The following is an 18,422-nucleotide window of genomic DNA, read 5'->3' on the forward strand; positions in this document are numbered from 1 at the left end:
ATTCTCATCGTCGTACACTCTCACGTCAGACAGACTTTTTATGCTTCTTGAACAAGTGTCAGGCTGAAGTGAGCACTTGCTCAAAGCACAATAGTAGCATTATTTTACGTATAGAACAGATCTTGACTGATTGTTCTTCCGTACTTCTCCACGTAATGCACACGGAGGCGACGAGTAATCTTGATACATCTGGAAAAATGCCGCCTTTACAGCCCTCCATGCTGATTAAGGTTAATGAGCATGGGATCATATTGGCGTAACCCGTCGGATTGCTTTCCTAGAAGAGTTATCAGAGAAGTGAAGAGTACAAGCTGTTGCTTGGTACAATACGAGCATCATGATGCCCGGATTAGGATCGAGTGACGAAACTTCCATATTTGGCTCTTGAGATGTTACGGAAAGTTACTGGATCAAGTGAACCTCGAAGGAAAGGGGATGATCACGTAAGCATGCGCTCCCCGCGCTAGCGGAAGCCCTTTCTGCCCCACAAACAGGTCCCCCACCAAGATTTTCGAGGGACGAATGCGACGCTCGATACATTCGCACCAGACTTCTGTAATCATGAAGTACGATGCTTGGATATTGTCGAATGTCTGGCCATTTAATACCTCTGGTATGTACCCAATTGAGAAATGTTTTTGGACGCCCCTGGCAATATCTTTGTTTCTAACCTTACAATAGCTTACGCGGAGGCTGTTGAAGTATGGCACGAATACCGAATTCCCATCATCATCTCAACCTTCACAATTCTTATGATCGTTCGGACGGTCTTGCATACCCGGCTACCACGAGAAAAGCTTTCGATAACGCCGCCACCAGCGTCTCCAACATTGGCGGCCGAAAAGAAAATTGCCCCCGTTGGAACAGGAAATAAGAAACCAATCTCAGAGAAGGTTACAGAGAAGGTTCCGAGAAGAATTGTGGGCGGCGTGAAGAAGCGTAACTCATCGCAAGATGATGTAGTAACAGGCGATGAGAAAATCCAAGTGCTGGTCTTCTTTTCGTCTCTGACAACTACTACCGAGAAGACTGCCAAAGTATTTACGGAAGGACTGGCGCAGAAATTGAAAAGTGTGAATAAGGCATCTAGGTTCATAGAACCGGAAATCCTAGACCTATCATACATCGACTATGACGAATACTTTATTAACCCTCCGAAATCCGATTCAAATGTACAATACTTTTACCTTCTACTCGTACCTACCTATAATATCGACACAGTCCTCGACAATTTTCTCGAACATTTGCAAGAAACCCATAACGATTTCAGAATCGATACCGCTCCATTGTCTCCACTTTTAGGCTATTCAGTATTTGGTTTTGGTGACAGAGAAGGATGGCCAACAGAGGCAGACGGCTTTTGCTCTCAGGCAACGGATATAGATAAGTGGATGGCCAAACTTACCGCAAGGAAAAGAGCGTTTCCACTTGGAATGGGCGATCCGAAAACGGACGCGACAGAAAGACTAAAGGAATGGAAGGATGGTGTGGAAGATATTTTGGAGCACATTGCGGAAACGGGTGGATTAGGTGAAGGAGTTGTGGGTAGTGGTGATGCTGTTGAGAGCGACGTGGAAGATGTAGACGAGGACGACGATGGTGAAGTGTTATTTGCAGAACAGAAGGTTGCACAGAAGAAAACTAAAAGTTCGAAGAAGGATGATATGAACGATATGGAGGATTTGGGCAAAACCTTGAACAAAATCGCTGCCGAGGCCGAAGAGTCAGGCGAAATCGAGATTGACTTTACGAATTTCAGCAAGAAGGCTAAAAAGCCGACCGCGGCACCAGTCATCAAGGAGATGGTTCCCAAGGACTCACCAACATTTAACTCCCTTACCAAACAAGGCTACTCAATAGTTGGTTCTCATTCAGGAGTTAAGATTTGCAGATGGACAAAATCTGCTCTTCGCGGTAGAGGGTCATGTTATAAATACTCATTTTATGGCATCGCTTCACATCAGTGTATGGAGACGACGCCTTCTTTATCATGTTCCAACAAATGCGTCTTTTGTTGGCGACATGGCACCAATCCGGTGGGCACCACCTGGCGGTGGGTTGTAGACCCGCCAGAAATGATATTTGACGGTGTAAAAGCAGGCCACTACAAGAAGATCAAAATGCTTCGGGGTGTTCCTGGCGTACGTTCGGAAAGATTTGCAGAAGCGATGAGAATTCGTCATTGTGCTCTCTCCTTAGTAGGCGAGCCGATCTTCTATCCTCACATTAATGAATTCCTTTCCATGCTTCACGCAGAACGAATCTCCTCCTTCCTGGTATGTAACGCACAGCACCCCGACCAACTCGCAACCCTCAAACACGTAACACAACTCTACGTCTCCATCGACGCATCCAACCGCGAATCCCTCCGCAAAATTGACCGTCCCCTTCACCGAGACTTTTGGGAACGCTTTAACGCCTGCCTCGACATCCTCAAGAAACGCCGCTTCGAACAACGAACCGTCTTTCGTCTCACCCTCGTTAAAGGGTTCAACATCGATGACGAAGTTGAAGGCTACGCCGCCCTCGTTGAGCAAGGCCTTCCCTGCTTTGTCGAAATCAAAGGCGTCACATACTGCGGCACCTCCTCGTCTGCCTCCGCGGGTCTCACTATGCAAAATGTACCTTTCTACTCTGAAATCCAGGAATTCGTACTCGCTCTCACCGCGGCCCTGCAGAAACGCGGATTAGGCTATGGTATCGCAGCGGAACATGCACATAGTTGTTGTGTGCTTATCGCTAGTGATAGGTTCAAGAATGAGCGCGGGAAATGGTGCACGCGGATTGATTATCAGAGGTTCTTCGAGTTGCTTGAGGGAGGTGGGGAGTTCAGACCCGAAGATTATATGGGCGAGGAGACGCCGGATTGGGCGCAGTGGGGGAATGGAGGGTTTGATCCGAGAGATGAGAGGGTTTATCGGAAGGGGAAGAATAAGGTGCCACTTGCTGTGAAAGCCGAGGAAGAGGAGGGCGGGGAGTAGGTAGTACATATGAGAATGATAATTTGTATTGAACATGCGTAGTCTTGTCCAGTGATTCATTCGACCTATCTTTTCCATACAACATAACAAGATTGGGCAAAACTTTACCTAATATGTACCGAAAACTTGCAGATGGGCTCTAAATAAGTATTAGAGTGTGTATATAGTCTAATAGTTATCCCGTGGTTTAGGAAGATGGCATTGTGATGCATTCATCCGATAGTTGCACGAGGAGTTTACGCAGAATTCATCGTCTCACAACAGGCGAAGCATCAACAAATCACAAGCCGCCGTTCGGCTGGAATGGACGCAGGTCAACTCGAAAACGAGCAGGCCTGAAGAAATCCCGCATCACTACCCAAAAGTTAAGACAGCCAACAAAACCGCCAGATTAAATCACTTGCAACTGATGCTAATTAACTCTACAATGTTTACCAAGCAAAAGCAATCTCGCTACCCATTTGCCCCCAACCAAACTCCAAACCCCAGGTGCATCTACATCATTAAAGCAAAGCAAGCAAGCGAGCAACCAACCTAACCAGTAGGCGTCCCCCCATTCTCCACATCCCCCAATTCCGTCCGTCTAACCATAACCCTCTCGTTACATATATCAATAAACTGTTCAAACTTCGTAATCATTTTGTCTTTCTGTCTAAGTTTCTCCTTCAGCTCCTCAACCTCCTTCGCCCATTCCTCTCTCACCTTCTCGACTTCTGCCTGCGCGTTTGCTACTTCGGTGCGGAGTTCGGCGCGGAGTTTCTCTTCGAATGTCATCGGTGGCTTTTTGTAGAATGTGGGTAGTTCTTCCATAGCTGTGGCTTCGACGCGCGAGGGGTCGCGTTTTATGGCTGCGCGCGCGTTGTAGATGTCCCGAGGGAGGTAGCGAACGGTGGGGTTGTCGCGGTGGAGAATTTCCAGGGTTTCTTTTACGGAGACGCCTGGTGACTGTTAGTATCTTAGTTTACATGTATGGGTGGAAATTGCATACCATTTTCTTCCAAAGCTTTGACTGCTGCGATAGCTTTTGGATCCAACTTTCGTGCTCCAGGGTGCTCCGTAGGACTATCGCTGGGCGGATGATTATGTGAAAGATGCTCTCCATCAATTCGGCCTCTCAATATCCAGGCTGTCTTGGTCTCTAATCCGAACACACCGAATTCACAGCCACATTTCCGGGATTTGGTTTTTCGCTGACGAGCTTCTCCCGGAACCTTCTCCTTATTGTTGCCTCCTCTATCACAAATTAAGAAGACCTTCTTTAAACCTCGGTTATCCCGCTTGGATCTACCGATAACAAATGCATATCCATGTGACAACGCGTGCGACTGCGCAGCTGCGAACAGAGCCTCGAATGTAGGATAGCTACCTCCGGGCGGAGCACTCAGCATGTTCTCTGGCAGTACTGGCTCGATAGGACTGTGTTCCGTCTGGAGTATTTGGTGAGACTGCTGCTGTGCTTGCATCATGGAGCTGTTTGGATCCGAAAGCTGTTGATCGATTGCCAATTGAGGATCGATCATCGACATATCATGGGATTCATGAGGTGAGGCATCCTGTGGGCGTGAAACCATATTACCATTCGCATTTACTGGAGAAGAAGTCATGGCAGATCGTTGTGAGTTTAGGTGTTGAAGTGCTGGAGACCCATTCTGCGACTGCCTCTGAGCTTGGTGCAGCGATGTAGAAGTTGGGTTCATGGCATGGTTGATGTTCATTGGCGTACTCTGTAAGCTCATGGGCTGCTGTTGTTGCTGTGGTGTGCCATGAGATGGCATATGTATCGTTGTGCCTAGAGGAGGGGGTCTTCGTTGCGGGGTGTTGGATCCGGAGCCAGAAGACGGATTACTCAAGACACCTTGGGCGATCTGCTGCTCTGCAGAGAACTCGCCGTTTCCGTTCTGGAGTCCATTTTGTCTCGAAGGTACCGTCTGAACCTGTATATTACTTGGAGCATATGGGGTGGAATACGGTGATTTATGTTGCACTCCAACCCGAATTCCGCCTTGAGGGGGCCGAGGATAGGGAACTCGTTGTTGTTGCGCCGATGGAGGAGTTGAAAGGTTGGGTTGACCTGCAAATACAATACGTTGTTGTGGATTGTTTTGTTGTGGAAAGGAAGCTCTTGCATTATCTTGCGAAGACAACGACATCGTGGAGCCCTCGAGATGAATGCGATATGGTTTGTGGTGCGTAGACGTATCAATCTTGTTGCATCAACACGACGCCGTGACGTTAGAATTTGATATCAACCAAATTTCGCTTAGCTGCAGCAGATCATGTGGAGTAAGCACTCACGTGGCAGAACGTGATCAATCAAGACGACAAGCCTACCGATTTATCTGCTCTCGTTAACATCATTGATGCCGTTAGGCTCATAATATCGCTGACGGTCTGCAATATCGACTCTGTTACATGTAAGAGACAACTCTGGGAATCGGCTTGTTGATGAAACATTGAGTAATTGGGTGTTCAGGATGCTGTTATGCCACAACACTTTTTGAATCGCTGTAGACATATTTAATTTGGTGTGTATTGTATAATTACCATGCAGTCGGGGCCATGTAATATCATCTGTTTCTACTGCGCCAGTATATATCAATGAAGACAAGATAGTTCTAAGTAGAACCGGAGCACCTAAATAATCTTCTTCCGACCGGAGTTCCGTACATTCTACTTACAGGAAAAATCGCCGGAATAAAATCTATGAGTTGAGATTAACAGAACACATGTCTGTAGCTAAACAAACTCCAGCAAACCGCTGTCCTTCCAACCATTTAAGTAACTTATATCTAGGAGATTTCTGATCGAGTATAATAGTGTATTATTTACTATATTAGACTTCGTGAATTTTCCTAAGCAAATATCGTATTTCGAACACTCCTTATTTTGTCCACCGCGATCCTCGCCCAAACCAGCAAGGCCTTAGAATTCGGCCAAGCATTTACGATGCTAGACAACCCGACAAAACATACATTAATCACGACAGAGATCTTCGTCCTGCCTAGATATTCGTAACTCTCTCACCACCAGGGAATACACATTCATATTCCAAGTTCAACCTGACACTCTGTCTCGGATTCAACTTTACGTTCCACGTAATTTCGCCTCCCTTCTTCGCTGTCGCAACAGCTTTTCCCCATTTCACTCCCCCAAGAGCGCCAAAAGCACTTCCCCTGCTATCATTCGCCGTGCCTTTGTCGTTACTTGTACGAGCGCCGGATGTACCAGCGTCAGTACCTGTTTGAACAGACTGGCCTCCGACTTTGAGACCATTGGGAGATGTGATCTCGATGCGCAGACGTTCGTCTTCTGATACGGGAACTTGATCAAGGAAAGTAATTTCGCATGGGGTGTTTGGTTTGGTGTTGGTGATTACTACCGTACGGGCGAACAAATTCGAATCCTCCTTGTTAAAGATACCCGATTGACTTCTTCGGACGGTGGGTTTGGGGTAAGATACCGTGATAGAAGGATCAACGCCCAGGGGCAATGAGAATGATTCTCCAGCTGAACATCGCGGGAATTGTGTTTGTCCTAGGAAACTGCCATCGAGCGTCAACCCCAGGGGCCCTTTCAATAACGTGATCTTCGAAGTGTTGCGCAAGCGAGCTTTGAGAAACGCGACTTGGCGGAGTTTGCCTATAACAATATGTGAGAAGACAACATTTCGGAAATCAATCTTTGCAATTTTGTGTTTGATTGCGGAGTGTGAAGGCGCTAGAGTTTTGGTTCCAGCAACATCGTACGTGGTGGACATTCCACTTTCACCCCAGGCTCCCGCCTCGAAAGTCAGGCTGTTTGGTGCTGGCGCGGAGAGCTGCTGCTTGAGCTCTTCGAGCTCTTCGGCCTCTTCTAGTTCATCCGAGTAATGAATCAGGCCTTCCTCTTGACGCCTGTGAGTTGTAGTTTCGCTACTCATTTTTTCACCTCTAGCAAGAGCCATAGGGGCGATCCTTCCGCTTTGTGGGGCTGCCATAGAAGGTTGACCACCGAGACCACCAAAAAGACCCCCGGATGCGGGTGCGTTGTGTTGTGCGCTACTTCCAAAGGCAGTTGAGCGGAGAGCATTGTTTTGTATGATAGTATTGCTGCCGAAAAGGCTGCTTCCAAAACTTTGGGGAGGAGGTGGGATGGCCATCGATCCGCGATCAACATTCTCTTGAACGTCGACCCTTGGTCCAAACTTGAGTTCAGAATTCTTGTCCATTCTAAGCTCCTGGACGTTTTTCAGTCGGCCGAAGATTTCGTGGCGTGGCTTCATACTATTGTCGATGGTCTGGTCCCATTCTCGCTGCTTCGCGGACAACTCGTGATGGCTCATGAGTACGTATGGATCCCCCTTGATCACACCTTTAAGCAGTCGGACATGCCAAGGCTGCAACGTAGGAATGGTCTCGGTAAGGCCAGAGAAGTTGGTTTGTGAGGTTGATAGTATAACCTTGGCGTCCCGCCACGTTTCGGAAGTGGTATTACTCAATTCTGCACCGTATTCGAGAAGACCTGTACCCTTGGTAGTATTCAAACTCAGATCGTACCGTGGAGACCATGAGGCTGAAGAGGTGATGTATGACAGCGACAACGATATTTCGTCCAAATCCAAAGCTTTGCCGCTATCTTCATGGAATGTAGACGTGGCAAGGTTGACGATCGTGTCGCCGTCATCAATGGACGTCCGACGCGATGATGATGGAGTGAAAGCTGACGGTTCCAGGTTGATAGTCACACAATATGTCTGTTTTGGCCAGAAGAATTCGCGATCACGCTGAATTCTCAGCTTCTCCTTTTGTCGAGCAAGCTTTTGTCGCCGCCTTGATTGCTTCTCTCTTAGACGTTCTTTCCTCTTCTTTTCGGAAGACTTGACCCAAGCCCTCACAAGTCTCATCCTTTCCTTTTCGAGCTTTGCGATTTCAGATTTCAGATTTTCCAGTGCCTCCGTAGCGATTTGATGATCAGTAAAGATAGTGTGACGCTCCTCTTTATATACAGCCATAAGCTTTCCAAGCTCACTAGCCACTGGATGATCGCGACTATCAGACTGGCAAAAAGATTCACAGTGCGAAAGTCGAGCAGCTGCAGAATTGATGGCTTCTTGCTTGGCTTGTGCCCTCACATTCAATGCTTTGATTTTGCGTTGTACAGAGACTACTGCTGGATCTTCATCCTCAGAGTCTGACACATCGGTGCTCTCGTCATCACTGTCATCTGAGGGATAGATATCTTCAAAAATTTCCTTGTTCGGCTCGCGTTCGACAAGGACATCAGTAATCGTAGCTGTACCCGTTCCCTCGACTTTGATCGAATGTTCATCTACTGTCGGTGAAAGACCAGTAATAATGACTTTATTAGCACCAGGGCCGAGCTTAATGGCGTTGATGTCGCGAATAATTTGGGCTCGGGTGGGAAATAAAGTTACGCTTCGAGTTGAAAGGTCACGAATCTTAAATTCATGCTTGCAAGTGTCTGAAGCGGCCATTGTGGTGGCAGGCGAGGATGGCTTCTCGCTGAATTCTCCTTGTTGCATTTTGCCAAACGGTGATTTGAAGGTGCCAATTAAAGAGATTCAAAGTGGCTGTCTGTGATGATAAAAGAAGAAGAGAAGGAATGGTTTACTTCATGTCTTTAAAGAAACGCAAAATGCAAGGCAACGAGCTCCTCGTTACGAGGAGCTGAGAGCTTGCCGACGGCATACCTGAGTCGAAGCGAATCACAGCTTACCCCTTGAGTCCCCTTGAGTCCCCCCCACCTGGCACGGCCTATTTAGGCAACGCTGTGGGTCCTTATAGTTGACTGGCCGCGACTGCGCCTACGACTTCAACAAAAGTCATCTCAGGCACCGAATCAGCAATACATCAGACTCAAAGGACGATTCGAGGTTCATTGTCTAGCAAGCTAAATGATTTTGCAGTCGATTGAGTGTGCCATTAGATAGTGATACCAAGACGCGGGGAAGTATCAGAATTGTGACGGATGACTCAGCACAACAACGCCCACGTCTTGCCTCGCCATGGATTGACAGATGGCAGGACCTTTCAACTCCAGTAACTACTAAATCAGATTTTCATTTGAGCGCTTGTAAGTACTCTTAATCTTGATTGGTACAGGTAGAATTGTGAACATCCTGTTTATTGAGAATATTAGATAAAACATTGGTGGTTGAGATGATACAACGTTCCAAATCCTTCCACAACACAAGGAAATTATATCCATTCATTCAATTGAGAATTCGTTTCTCATAGACTACTCCAAGATCATGAATCGTTTTCTTCGGTTCTTGACAAGAAACCCGGTCACACATAACTATCCCTTGCAACATTCCCCTCTGACCCATGTCTATTTCTTTTAAGAGAGCATACTTCTGAGTCAAGTTTCTTCTTAGCAACCTTGATACACTTGAAAACGAAGCTCTTAGTTCAAAAGGCAGTTGCTTTAAGTATTCTTTCAGTCATACTATACTTGAGCTGTAGGCTTTGTCAAAGTTGAAAGCTCAGACGAGTTCTGTTGACCAAAGCCAATAGACGAAAGGTATCGTCTTGTAACATGATAGTTCTCGATTCTGACATATTTTGTCAACAGCGAATCACACAACTTAGGCTGCCAAGTGAGTATATGCATGTTTACGGCGAGGTACATATTTCAGCGAGATGCAGCTTGAAGTCCGCTACCCACATGAAGAGTCACGGTATTCTTTCATTTTGACTTGCATGCTTTCTTCCCGTCTCTGCACTAGTTTTGAGTTGTACCATAGTAAGTTATTAACATTTTTCCCTCTGCAAGAATTCTAATCGAGCAAGTGGTGAAAACTGTCAGATTATCACAGAATGCTGCGATTTAGTGTAGTTGATGATACAATTTTATACTCGGCTATCGTGCCTGCAGATTTATCACAATAAAACACTCACAATCAACATCGTTCGATCATGGCATGAAAGAAGACGCCGATTTATACCGAATTCCCAGCAGGACGCCGGAATGAGGGGAAGTGGGTTTCAGATTTGATTGGGTTTATAACCGAACCTGTGCAAGGTTTCACGAATAACATCCAACTTATAGTATCAGGCCCCCGCTTCGAGGGGACCAACTTGGATTCAAACCTACAATTATTTCGTATATTTCAAAGAAAAGGCTCCCCTTCTTTTCGAAGGAACAGCAATACACCGACATCTTTCATAATTACTTGCAATTTCAGAACTATGCCAGTCACCATCTACCCAGCCCCTCACGGTGCAAATGCGTTGACGCAAACAACATTCGCCAAGACCGCCAGGCAGCTCCTTCCATATTCTGAAAATGAACAAGTCAAGAACGATCATATCATCCAATCTACCTTCAAGAAGCTCGATGGAAAAAACTTATCATCTATAAACAATGGATTTGTAGATAGTGCAGTATCAGCTTATAACCAACATTATAATCTGATTATTCGACCGGAAGATGTCTGGTAGTCGCTCTTCTTTCCATTTCAGATGGCTCATGAAACTAAGAAATATCTAGGTTCAGTATCCTCACTCAATTCAATTTCAACGTCAACGCAAACTCGGAAAAGCTTCGTTCCACATTTGTCGCGCATGAAGGACAGAAAGAACTAATCATAGACGATCTCAGCGACATCAAAAGCAGAGATGGATCTGGAGTCTTCGGTGTAGATTGGGGTAAATTCTCCTTCAAAATGACCAAGATGATTGCGCAGAATATCAAAGATCCGAGCCTTCGAGAGTGGATCCTGCCTACCTTCACAACAACTACCAAAGACGATCAAACGGTCGCATCCATCATTATGATGGCTACTCTCAAGAACTTCTTTAGTTATGGATGTGGTATTGCGTGTGGAATACCCTCAGTAACTTTACTGGGCGAGCAATCTGATTGGGAGCAGATTTTGACTAAAGTCGAGCGTCTTAGCACGTTTGGTAAAGAACCGACACAATGGCTTGAGCTACTACGACCGGTGTTGAAACGATTCGTTTCCAATTTTGACGCGCCGAATTCCGACGAGGCGAAGGACTTCTGGCAAAAGATTGCTCATCGTTCCGGTGGTGGTTCGGGTCCGTCGTATTTGAGCGGTTGGATCACCGCTTTCTGTTTCTGGAATACGAAGGGAAAAGCGTATTATGACCCAAAGTATAATCCACCGGCAGAAGGTGATACTATGCATACCATGGGCAGTGATACCCCTGTGCTTGTGCTTGATGGAGCAAGGTATCATAGAATTGAGACTGATGAGGTGCCATCTGGGTGGGCTTCGGTGCCGGTGAAATTGATTGACGATCTTGTCATCACGGAGACTGTGATGGTTGCTGGATCTCTGGGATATGAGGTATGTCAGTCAGAATGAAAAGGATATGAGAAGGTTGTTGATCTGTGGTAGGCATCATCAAGCGGTAAAGATCTGCACAAAAAACCAGGGGAGACGGCGTTGGATACTCTGGCTCCGGTGACCGGATGGTTCATGTATGAGACGAAGAGCCAAGATGAGATTGCGGCAGAGAAGACAGCTGCGAAAGAGGCAGAACTGAAGAGACATGAGGATCGTATGAGGGAGATCAAAGAGAACTATAAGGTAGATTGGTGATATTATGGAAGAATACGAATATCAAAATCGAACTCCGTTCGATTCTTGTAGGTTCGGTAAGAAATAAACAAGGAGAGAAATCTGGCAGGATAAGGAAATCTTTGATTGCGACGGAGTTATGCTGGGTACCTAGGTTCGCAAGTGAGCAGCAGAAATACAGTTGACCATACCGTCTTATAATTACCCTGTCAAAGTGAAATGTCGCATTAAGATCTAGAAATACACAGAGTGGAGTTCAAATACCTGTTCATACCCAGAAAACCTTTCCCGTTGTAGCTAGAAAGCCATGCCTATTTCAATTCGACATAATCAGGAAGGTCCCAGCCCTTAACATCCTCCCTAAGCATCCACTTTCCCATATTGACTTTGAAGAACGAAGCAACCCCAAGAAGACCATTCATGACGGCGATGCTGAACGCATTTGAAGGCCAATTCATACCCTCAGACACGCCCTTCTGGACCTGATCCATGAAAGGTCGGAATTTCTCTTCATACCCCTTCAAGGCGGCTTGTAAATCCTTCATGTTATCGCCAGCCGTGGTACGCCGATCACCACAATGTCTGCCAATCTCCCCGGCCAAAATATAAGCTCCTACCATAGCAGAAGTGGTACCCATCCCAGTATTAGCAGTCGGACAATACGCTGCGTCGCCAACAACGGCCACGCGACCTTTGGACCATGAATCCAACTTCACAAGCCCCATACGTTCACAGTAAAAGTCATCAGCGCCCATCATAGCAGCGACAAGCTCTTTGGTACGCCACCCGGCGCCTTCGAAGATTTCTGCCAAAGCCTCCTTTTCCACTTTCACATCTCCACGACGCGCGTTTTCAAGTTTTTCCATCTCGGTGGTGCAGCCAATGTAGACTTGGAGTTCGTGTGGGTTGTTTCTTCGGGTCATAATCCCGCGGCGGCCGGGAGCGAAGAAGGATGTGGCGATGTACTCTTCGTTTTCTTGCTTTTCTAAGGGGCAGGTGAAGTAAGCGACGTAAAGGTCCTTGAGAGGGTAGATCGCGTCTGGTTTGTTGAGTCCCAGCATCAGACGGCGAATGTGTGAGTACTGGCCGTCTGCACCGACGAGAAGATCAAATTGTTCGACACATGTATCCGTGTATCGGACCTGGACCTCATTTTTCGTCTCTTCGAAACTCTCGACTGCTTTGTTGAAGATGTATTTGACTCGAGTCTTACTTGCGTCATACAGAATGCGACAGAATTCTCCTCTCATGATTTCGTACTCTGTTGTGAAATTTTGGGATCCTTTCCCAGATTTGTTGACCGGGAAGAAAGCTCGTTGCTTGCCCGATTTGTCGACGACTTGTATGCCCTGCTCTGGGACTATTTTAGAGCGAAAAGCTTGTTCGATTCCCATACTAGTTTAAAAGTTACAAGGTCAGCTTGGATGAACGTAGAGTGTGAGGTTACAGTTTAGAGAAGCAAGCATACCGTTTCATGACCTCGATTCCATGGCCACGAAGATCTACTTGAAGGCCAGACGCGCGCAGAGTTGGGAATCGTTCCACAACGGTCACAATATGGCCCAACTTGGAAAGCCAAAAGGCAAGAGCATTACCAGCGATACCTCCGCCGTTGATGAGGATTTTCATATTGTTATAATATCTGGTGGGAGACTTAGCAGTAGCGTTGGGACGTACTTTTTCGAGGCGCAATTTGCTCCAAAATCTTGAAGCACAACTCAAAAAAGAAAAAACTAGGCGATTGGAAACCCTAGAATGAGAAAAAGCGTTCGTGTTCGATTTGGTAATTGCAGTTCAATCCATCAGCGACGATCAAGCATATATGTCGTGTTATGTCCGCCTCGGCCGAAATAAGCGAGTGAGAAATGGGAACCTTGACCGTAACGCCAATTGCCTAGGTCATCAGGCAAAAATGCTCGGTATCTTTGCTTGTCTTTAGGGGATATTGTTATCCGAATAACTACTCAAACCCTCCTTCTGCTGGAAAAAAATCCATATCAAGATCCAATCCGAAAATATCCTGGTCATCGTAAGGGCCGGGTAGTCGTAAACCCTGCTCACAAGCTGAAGTAAAAGAATTTTGATCAAGCTGTGATTGCAGAATTTTGAGACATAATTCAAGACTGACCTGAGCACTACGCGCGATACTCAACTCACAGGAGGTATCATTTTCTATCGCTTCAACTTGAGCGAGAATCATGCTGAGAAATGTGTGACTCTTCATGTTGGTCTCGCCTTCTTGTATACGTCGTAATGATAATTGAATCATGTCTTTCAGGTTAACTTTGAGGCCATCTCTATATTTTGAAGCGCTATGCAGCGTCCCATCCAGTTGTTGTGCATTTGTTTGTGCAAGCAGCTCGAGACTGATGATAGATCCAGCTTCCCTTATGACCTCCCTAAATAGACCGCCGCCAGTAGACATCAGACAAGCGAAGCAGTCATCCGGCTCAGGAGAAAGAATGAGCATGGTAGCATCCAGACAAGACTTCAAGGAGTAGTGATATAACGGATTGACTCGCGCTTGAAGGGCAAAAGAACAATGTAAAGGGATAGTAGATCGACGTAGGGTATAGTTCAACAGATTGCGGTGAAAAGACGTCATGACGGTCTTATTGGCATCCGTAAATGCCCCAGATACCCGGTAATGATCAGACATCTTCGAGCTCAAGCTAAGAACACCAACATAGGAAAGCTCAGAGCGCAAATTGGTTAAAACTTGGGCGATTTGCAGCCGGGTCGCCATTGATCGACATAAAGCGATCTGTAACGATGTCATGGTGTAGTGATTTAACGGCTGAGGGTCTATCGTGCTTGTCGTATCATGTATTTGATCATCGTCAAAATTGGAAGGTGCTGTGGTGTCGAACTCGTCAAGGGATATCCTGGGAGGCATAGCTGAGTCCATTGAGGACTGTATACTCATTTCAATAATGGTTGCCCATAATCTCCTCCGCAGCTCAGCTTGCAGATGGGACATTCTTGGAAGGTGATGAGGGTCGCGGTGAAGGCCGATTTGCATAGCTCGATGAACAAGAGATCCAATGGACATCCATACTAGATCTCCTCCAATAGAGAATATTTGTCTCGCTAAAATAGACAGGCAGTATATTTGTAAACCTGTAATGCTTAGGCGATTCTTATGGAGTGGCCCGGAAAGCCACGCTTCAGCGTCGTATACCCATTGACGAACGAGCTCACGGAAGTCAGTATCCCACTCGCTCAAACTTGAACCTATTCCAACGACCAGAAATATCATTAAGCGGACATCAGGTGCAACAGCATCTTGCTGGTCCCAGTATTTCCGGTACTCGGCCCAGAATGTGGGTACGTGTAAAATCCGAGTTGTTGATTCGAAGGAACAAAAGTATAAGTTGACCATACGGTCGGACACCTCGCGAGGAGGAAGAATAAGACCAAATGCAGGATTTGAAGGACCTCTGATCGGTCGTTCGAGCTTGATACTGGTAGCTACACTTTTGCATTTACTGAGCAATGTTCCAATATGGATTATCATGCTTTTGAAGTCGTCTTCCTGAAACGAAAGTGTATCCCCATGGCCGGTAGCTTCAGAATAGCACGTCAAAATTGCTCTAAACTAGTGGAACCATGAATATTAATTGTAATACATGATAAGAGCGAGTTACGTACCTCTGGAGCTGTGGCCATCCAATGACTCCATCTCAAAATTCTCGTTTTATTCAGCACTATTTGTGAGTCTTCTAGACCAGATTGCCGCTCGAAGATTCTCCTACTGGTTTCTGCTAGTCCTTGGATGGCACTGTTGGCTGAAGGTTCTTCAGCCACTTGCAGCTTCCTCAATAGGTCCTGTAGATCTAGGTTATGAGAATTCTGCTGTGGCTCGAATAAAGATCGGTTGCGGTCTCCGGTCGATTTTACCAAGTCTTCGATATTTATATCTCCAGGCCGGCTATCTTTAGCTGACACACGCTTTTCGTGGCCGTCGTGATCAATATTTGACAGATCGGTGCTCATTTCTCGGAAGTCCTGTGCGATAGGTAGTGATACTATGCTACATTCTTCGCTCTGATTCGATTCCAAAGAGCCACCAGCTAGCTGCTCCCGAAGGATAGCCTGGATAGGCGCAGTGTTGTAAAGGTGGTAAACACATTGCGGGTGATTGGAAGACACGCATTGTGTACAAGGCTCTGTCCGACTGCATTTAATTTTGCGACGACGGCATTCAACGCACGAAAGAGCTGGTCTGCGACGTCGGTGAGCTCGTCGATTCATGGCTAGAACATTGATGAGTTAACCCCAGCAGATCCGTTAGAAGACAGAGGCGTAATCACGTGTTTTATGCGGGGGTATAGAGCCGGTAATTGTCCGATGCTAAGCGAGCGACGTTTCATCGCCCTGGCTCCGGGAGGACAAAATAAGTGGCAGTCGAAGCACGATATTTCTTTGATTAAGTTGACGAAATATCGGCATTTAGTGGATTAACTTGGAACAATATTACTTATTTCGTCAATTATTTTAAGTAAATAAGACTTCTTGAGTCCCAAAATTAGTAGGCAGGTAACTGACACTGATTTTATCCTCCGCCAGCCTGGGTGGCAGTCAATTATCGAGAGGTCTTTAAATACCTAACTTTCGAGACTTTAAAGTAGGAGCTAATTCACAATGAATATTAACAGGACTTAGTACGTATATCAAGAAGCACCTAAATTTTAATAAGAGTGATTTTTTCTATCTAAAATACTAGTGTTTACCTAGTTTAGACGTGTAGAATTGAACCTCTTAGTTTTGTCGAGGGGTGTAGGGACTGCCATCCATTTTGTCCTCCGCGAGGCCCCAGCCCCATACCTTAGATCGCACACATATCTACCTGTACAGGGGCATTTAAAAATTAATAATTGCAGGTGCTCTAATTTCTGATTCAAATGTTCTTAACTCCGGTAAATCCCTTAAAGCCCTTTGAGACAAGATTTATCATCCTCCACGAGTGGAGTTCCGTAAGGCACGGAACTCGATCCTTGCGTTAAATAGGGCATTGGTACTTTCTGTAGGGCTTCAATGGTACTAAGGCCGGCGTACGGTCTCAGTGTTCTCCGAATTACCAATACTGAATTCAATCCCACTCCGTTCGGCGGTGGAAGACAGGTCCCTTAGCGGTTCTTTACCGATCGAGGAAGTAGAGGAGAAGCTGCAGAATATCGTTAAATGATATAGTAAATTCCCGATTTTTAACGTAGTCCGCGTATATCGGGCTCTGGGGAGACGTAGTATGGCATCATATGGAGCGGTACCACTCTATGGAGTTGCTGTGCGGCCTCGGGCAATATAGAGCGTTTGGCCTCTGGTGTAGCCGAGCATACAATATACACTAAAACACGGTAGTAATTTCCGGCACGTAGGTAGGTGTGTAAATTACTATATTAATTCGTATACTAAAATGCTTTTACCTCCTAAATTACAAAACGGGCTTTGGCACTACTGCTCCGCATGAACATACTATAATGCCAATACCAGGGATAGGTCCAATATGTATATAAGTAAGTGCCATTGTAAACTTCGCTCATTCAATCAATTTACAAACGAACATACTCGACCACACTCGCCACTCACACTCACAAATCTATCCAACAAATTATCACCATTGTACTAAGAACGCCAAATTAAAAATGTCATCCTCAACAGCAGTCCCCAAAGGCTCTACCATCATCGTCACCGGTGCGAACGGCTACCTTGGTATGCACGTCGCAGATCAATTACTTGCATCTGGCTACAAAGTCAAAGGTACCGTTCGCGACGCTGACAAGGTCCAATGGACCACCGAGTACTTTAATGAGAAGTATGGGAAAGGCAGTTATGAAGCTGTAATTGTTGACGATTTCGCGAAAGAGGGAGCTTTCGACCATGTCATCAAAGGCAAGTCTCTCCATCAGATCCTCTCAGATAGAAACATGGGCTAACAGCTCAGTCTCCCAGGATCCACCGGTGTTATTCACGTCGCTTCAGATGTCACTTTCGGCCCAGATCCAAATGAGGTCATTCCTGGCGTGATAGATGGAATAACCTCCCTTCTAAACTCTGCCGCTTTGGAGCCATCCATCAAGTCTTTCGTTCTCACCTCTTCTTCAGCCGCTATTGATCAAGGCCGCCTAGGACAGAAATACCTCGTTGATGGTAACCTTTGGAATCATGAAGCCGTCAAGGCAGCCTGGGCTCCTCCTCCATACACTGCAGAGAGAGCCATAATGGTCTATTTTGCCAGCAAAACACAAGCTGAACAGAAGGCTTGGGAGCTTGTCAAAAGTGGCGAGTGCTCGGATTTAAGGTTCAATGCCGTCAACCCCAACTTTATGATGGGGAGGTTCTTGCATCCCAAGCAGAATAAATCGTCTGGAGGAATGGTGATGGGGGTCAGAAATAATGATTCGCGTGCAGTTGATACGTTTAAGTCATTTGGGTGGCAATGGATGGTTGATGTCGTTGATGTTGCGAAATTACATGTCATTGCTTTAGTTGATCCTGCTGTCAGGTATGTTCAACTTGGTTTGCCTTTTGATCCCCTCATTCGGTGAAAATGTGTCACCTTGAGAAATGCATAGCATTGGCGGTTGAACAGTCTTGGGAGTTGCCCTGATTCGATCTTCGGAAACCCAGATTTCAGTACTGACACAACTGATAGGAACGAGAGAATCCTGGCGTACACCGAAAAGACCAACTTCAACATTCTTGTCGACAGAATTGGCAAGGTGCTGGGGCCAGACGCTATTAGATATTTGGAGAAAATCGAGGAAGGGGAGAAAGACTTGAGAGAGGTAGACGTGAAGAGAAGTGAAGAATTGCTGAGGGGTGTCGGCCTTTCGGGGTTCAAAGGGTTTGACCAAACTTTGAAGGAACTGTTTGAAAGTGCGGCTTGAGAT

General features: G+C 46.1%; 6 protein-coding genes across 6 annotated transcripts; 3 read left to right on the top strand and 3 right to left on the bottom strand.

The window, feature by feature from the left end:
* Positions 1-561: 561 nt before the first annotated feature.
* On the top strand, positions 562-2,981 carry GLAREA_09520 (Flavoprotein; the record flags this gene model as incomplete). Its single annotated transcript, XM_008086117.1, has 2 exons — positions 562-613; positions 682-2,981. 2 exons carry the CDS (start codon positions 562-564, stop codon positions 2,979-2,981), a joined length of 2,352 nt encoding a protein of 783 aa, XP_008084308.1.
* Positions 2,982-3,515: 534 nt separating this feature from the next.
* On the bottom strand, positions 3,516-5,131 carry GLAREA_09521 (uncharacterized protein; the record flags this gene model as incomplete). The annotated part of the gene is made up of 2 exons (XM_008086118.1): positions 3,516-3,919; positions 3,970-5,131. The coding sequence occupies 2 exons, from the start codon at positions 5,129-5,131 to the stop codon at positions 3,516-3,518; spliced, it is 1,566 nt and encodes a 521-aa protein (XP_008084309.1).
* An 851-nt stretch (positions 5,132-5,982) lies between these two features.
* On the bottom strand, positions 5,983-8,502 carry GLAREA_09522 (uncharacterized protein; the record flags this gene model as incomplete). Its single annotated transcript, XM_008086119.1, has 1 exon — positions 5,983-8,502. The coding sequence occupies one exon, from the start codon at positions 8,500-8,502 to the stop codon at positions 5,983-5,985; it is 2,520 nt and encodes an 839-aa protein (XP_008084310.1).
* Positions 8,503-10,171: 1,669 nt separating this feature from the next.
* GLAREA_09523 (uncharacterized protein) lies at positions 10,172-11,550 on the top strand (the record flags this gene model as incomplete). The annotated part of the gene is made up of 3 exons (XM_008086120.1): positions 10,172-10,419; positions 10,473-11,295; positions 11,347-11,550. 3 exons carry the CDS (start codon positions 10,172-10,174, stop codon positions 11,548-11,550), a joined length of 1,275 nt encoding a protein of 424 aa, XP_008084311.1.
* Positions 11,551-11,840: 290 nt separating this feature from the next.
* GLAREA_09524 (FAD/NAD(P)-binding protein) lies at positions 11,841-15,525 on the bottom strand (the record flags this gene model as incomplete). Its single annotated transcript, XM_008086121.1, has 4 exons — positions 11,841-12,924; positions 12,998-13,171; positions 13,494-15,127; positions 15,181-15,525. 4 exons carry the CDS (start codon positions 15,523-15,525, stop codon positions 11,841-11,843), a joined length of 3,237 nt encoding a protein of 1,078 aa, XP_008084312.1.
* A 1,649-nt stretch (positions 15,526-17,174) lies between these two features.
* GLAREA_09525 (NAD(P)-binding Rossmann-fold containing protein) lies at positions 17,175-18,419 on the top strand (the record flags this gene model as incomplete). The annotated part of the gene is made up of 3 exons (XM_008086122.1): positions 17,175-17,411; positions 17,469-18,034; positions 18,185-18,419. The coding sequence occupies 3 exons, from the start codon at positions 17,175-17,177 to the stop codon at positions 18,417-18,419; spliced, it is 1,038 nt and encodes a 345-aa protein (XP_008084313.1).
* Positions 18,420-18,422: the final 3 nt, after the last annotated feature.

Source organism: Glarea lozoyensis, assembly GCF_000409485.1.
Source record: "Glarea lozoyensis ATCC 20868 chromosome Unknown GLAREA4, whole genome shotgun sequence".
Lineage (NCBI taxonomy): Eukaryota > Fungi > Ascomycota > Leotiomycetes > Helotiales > Helotiaceae > Glarea > Glarea lozoyensis.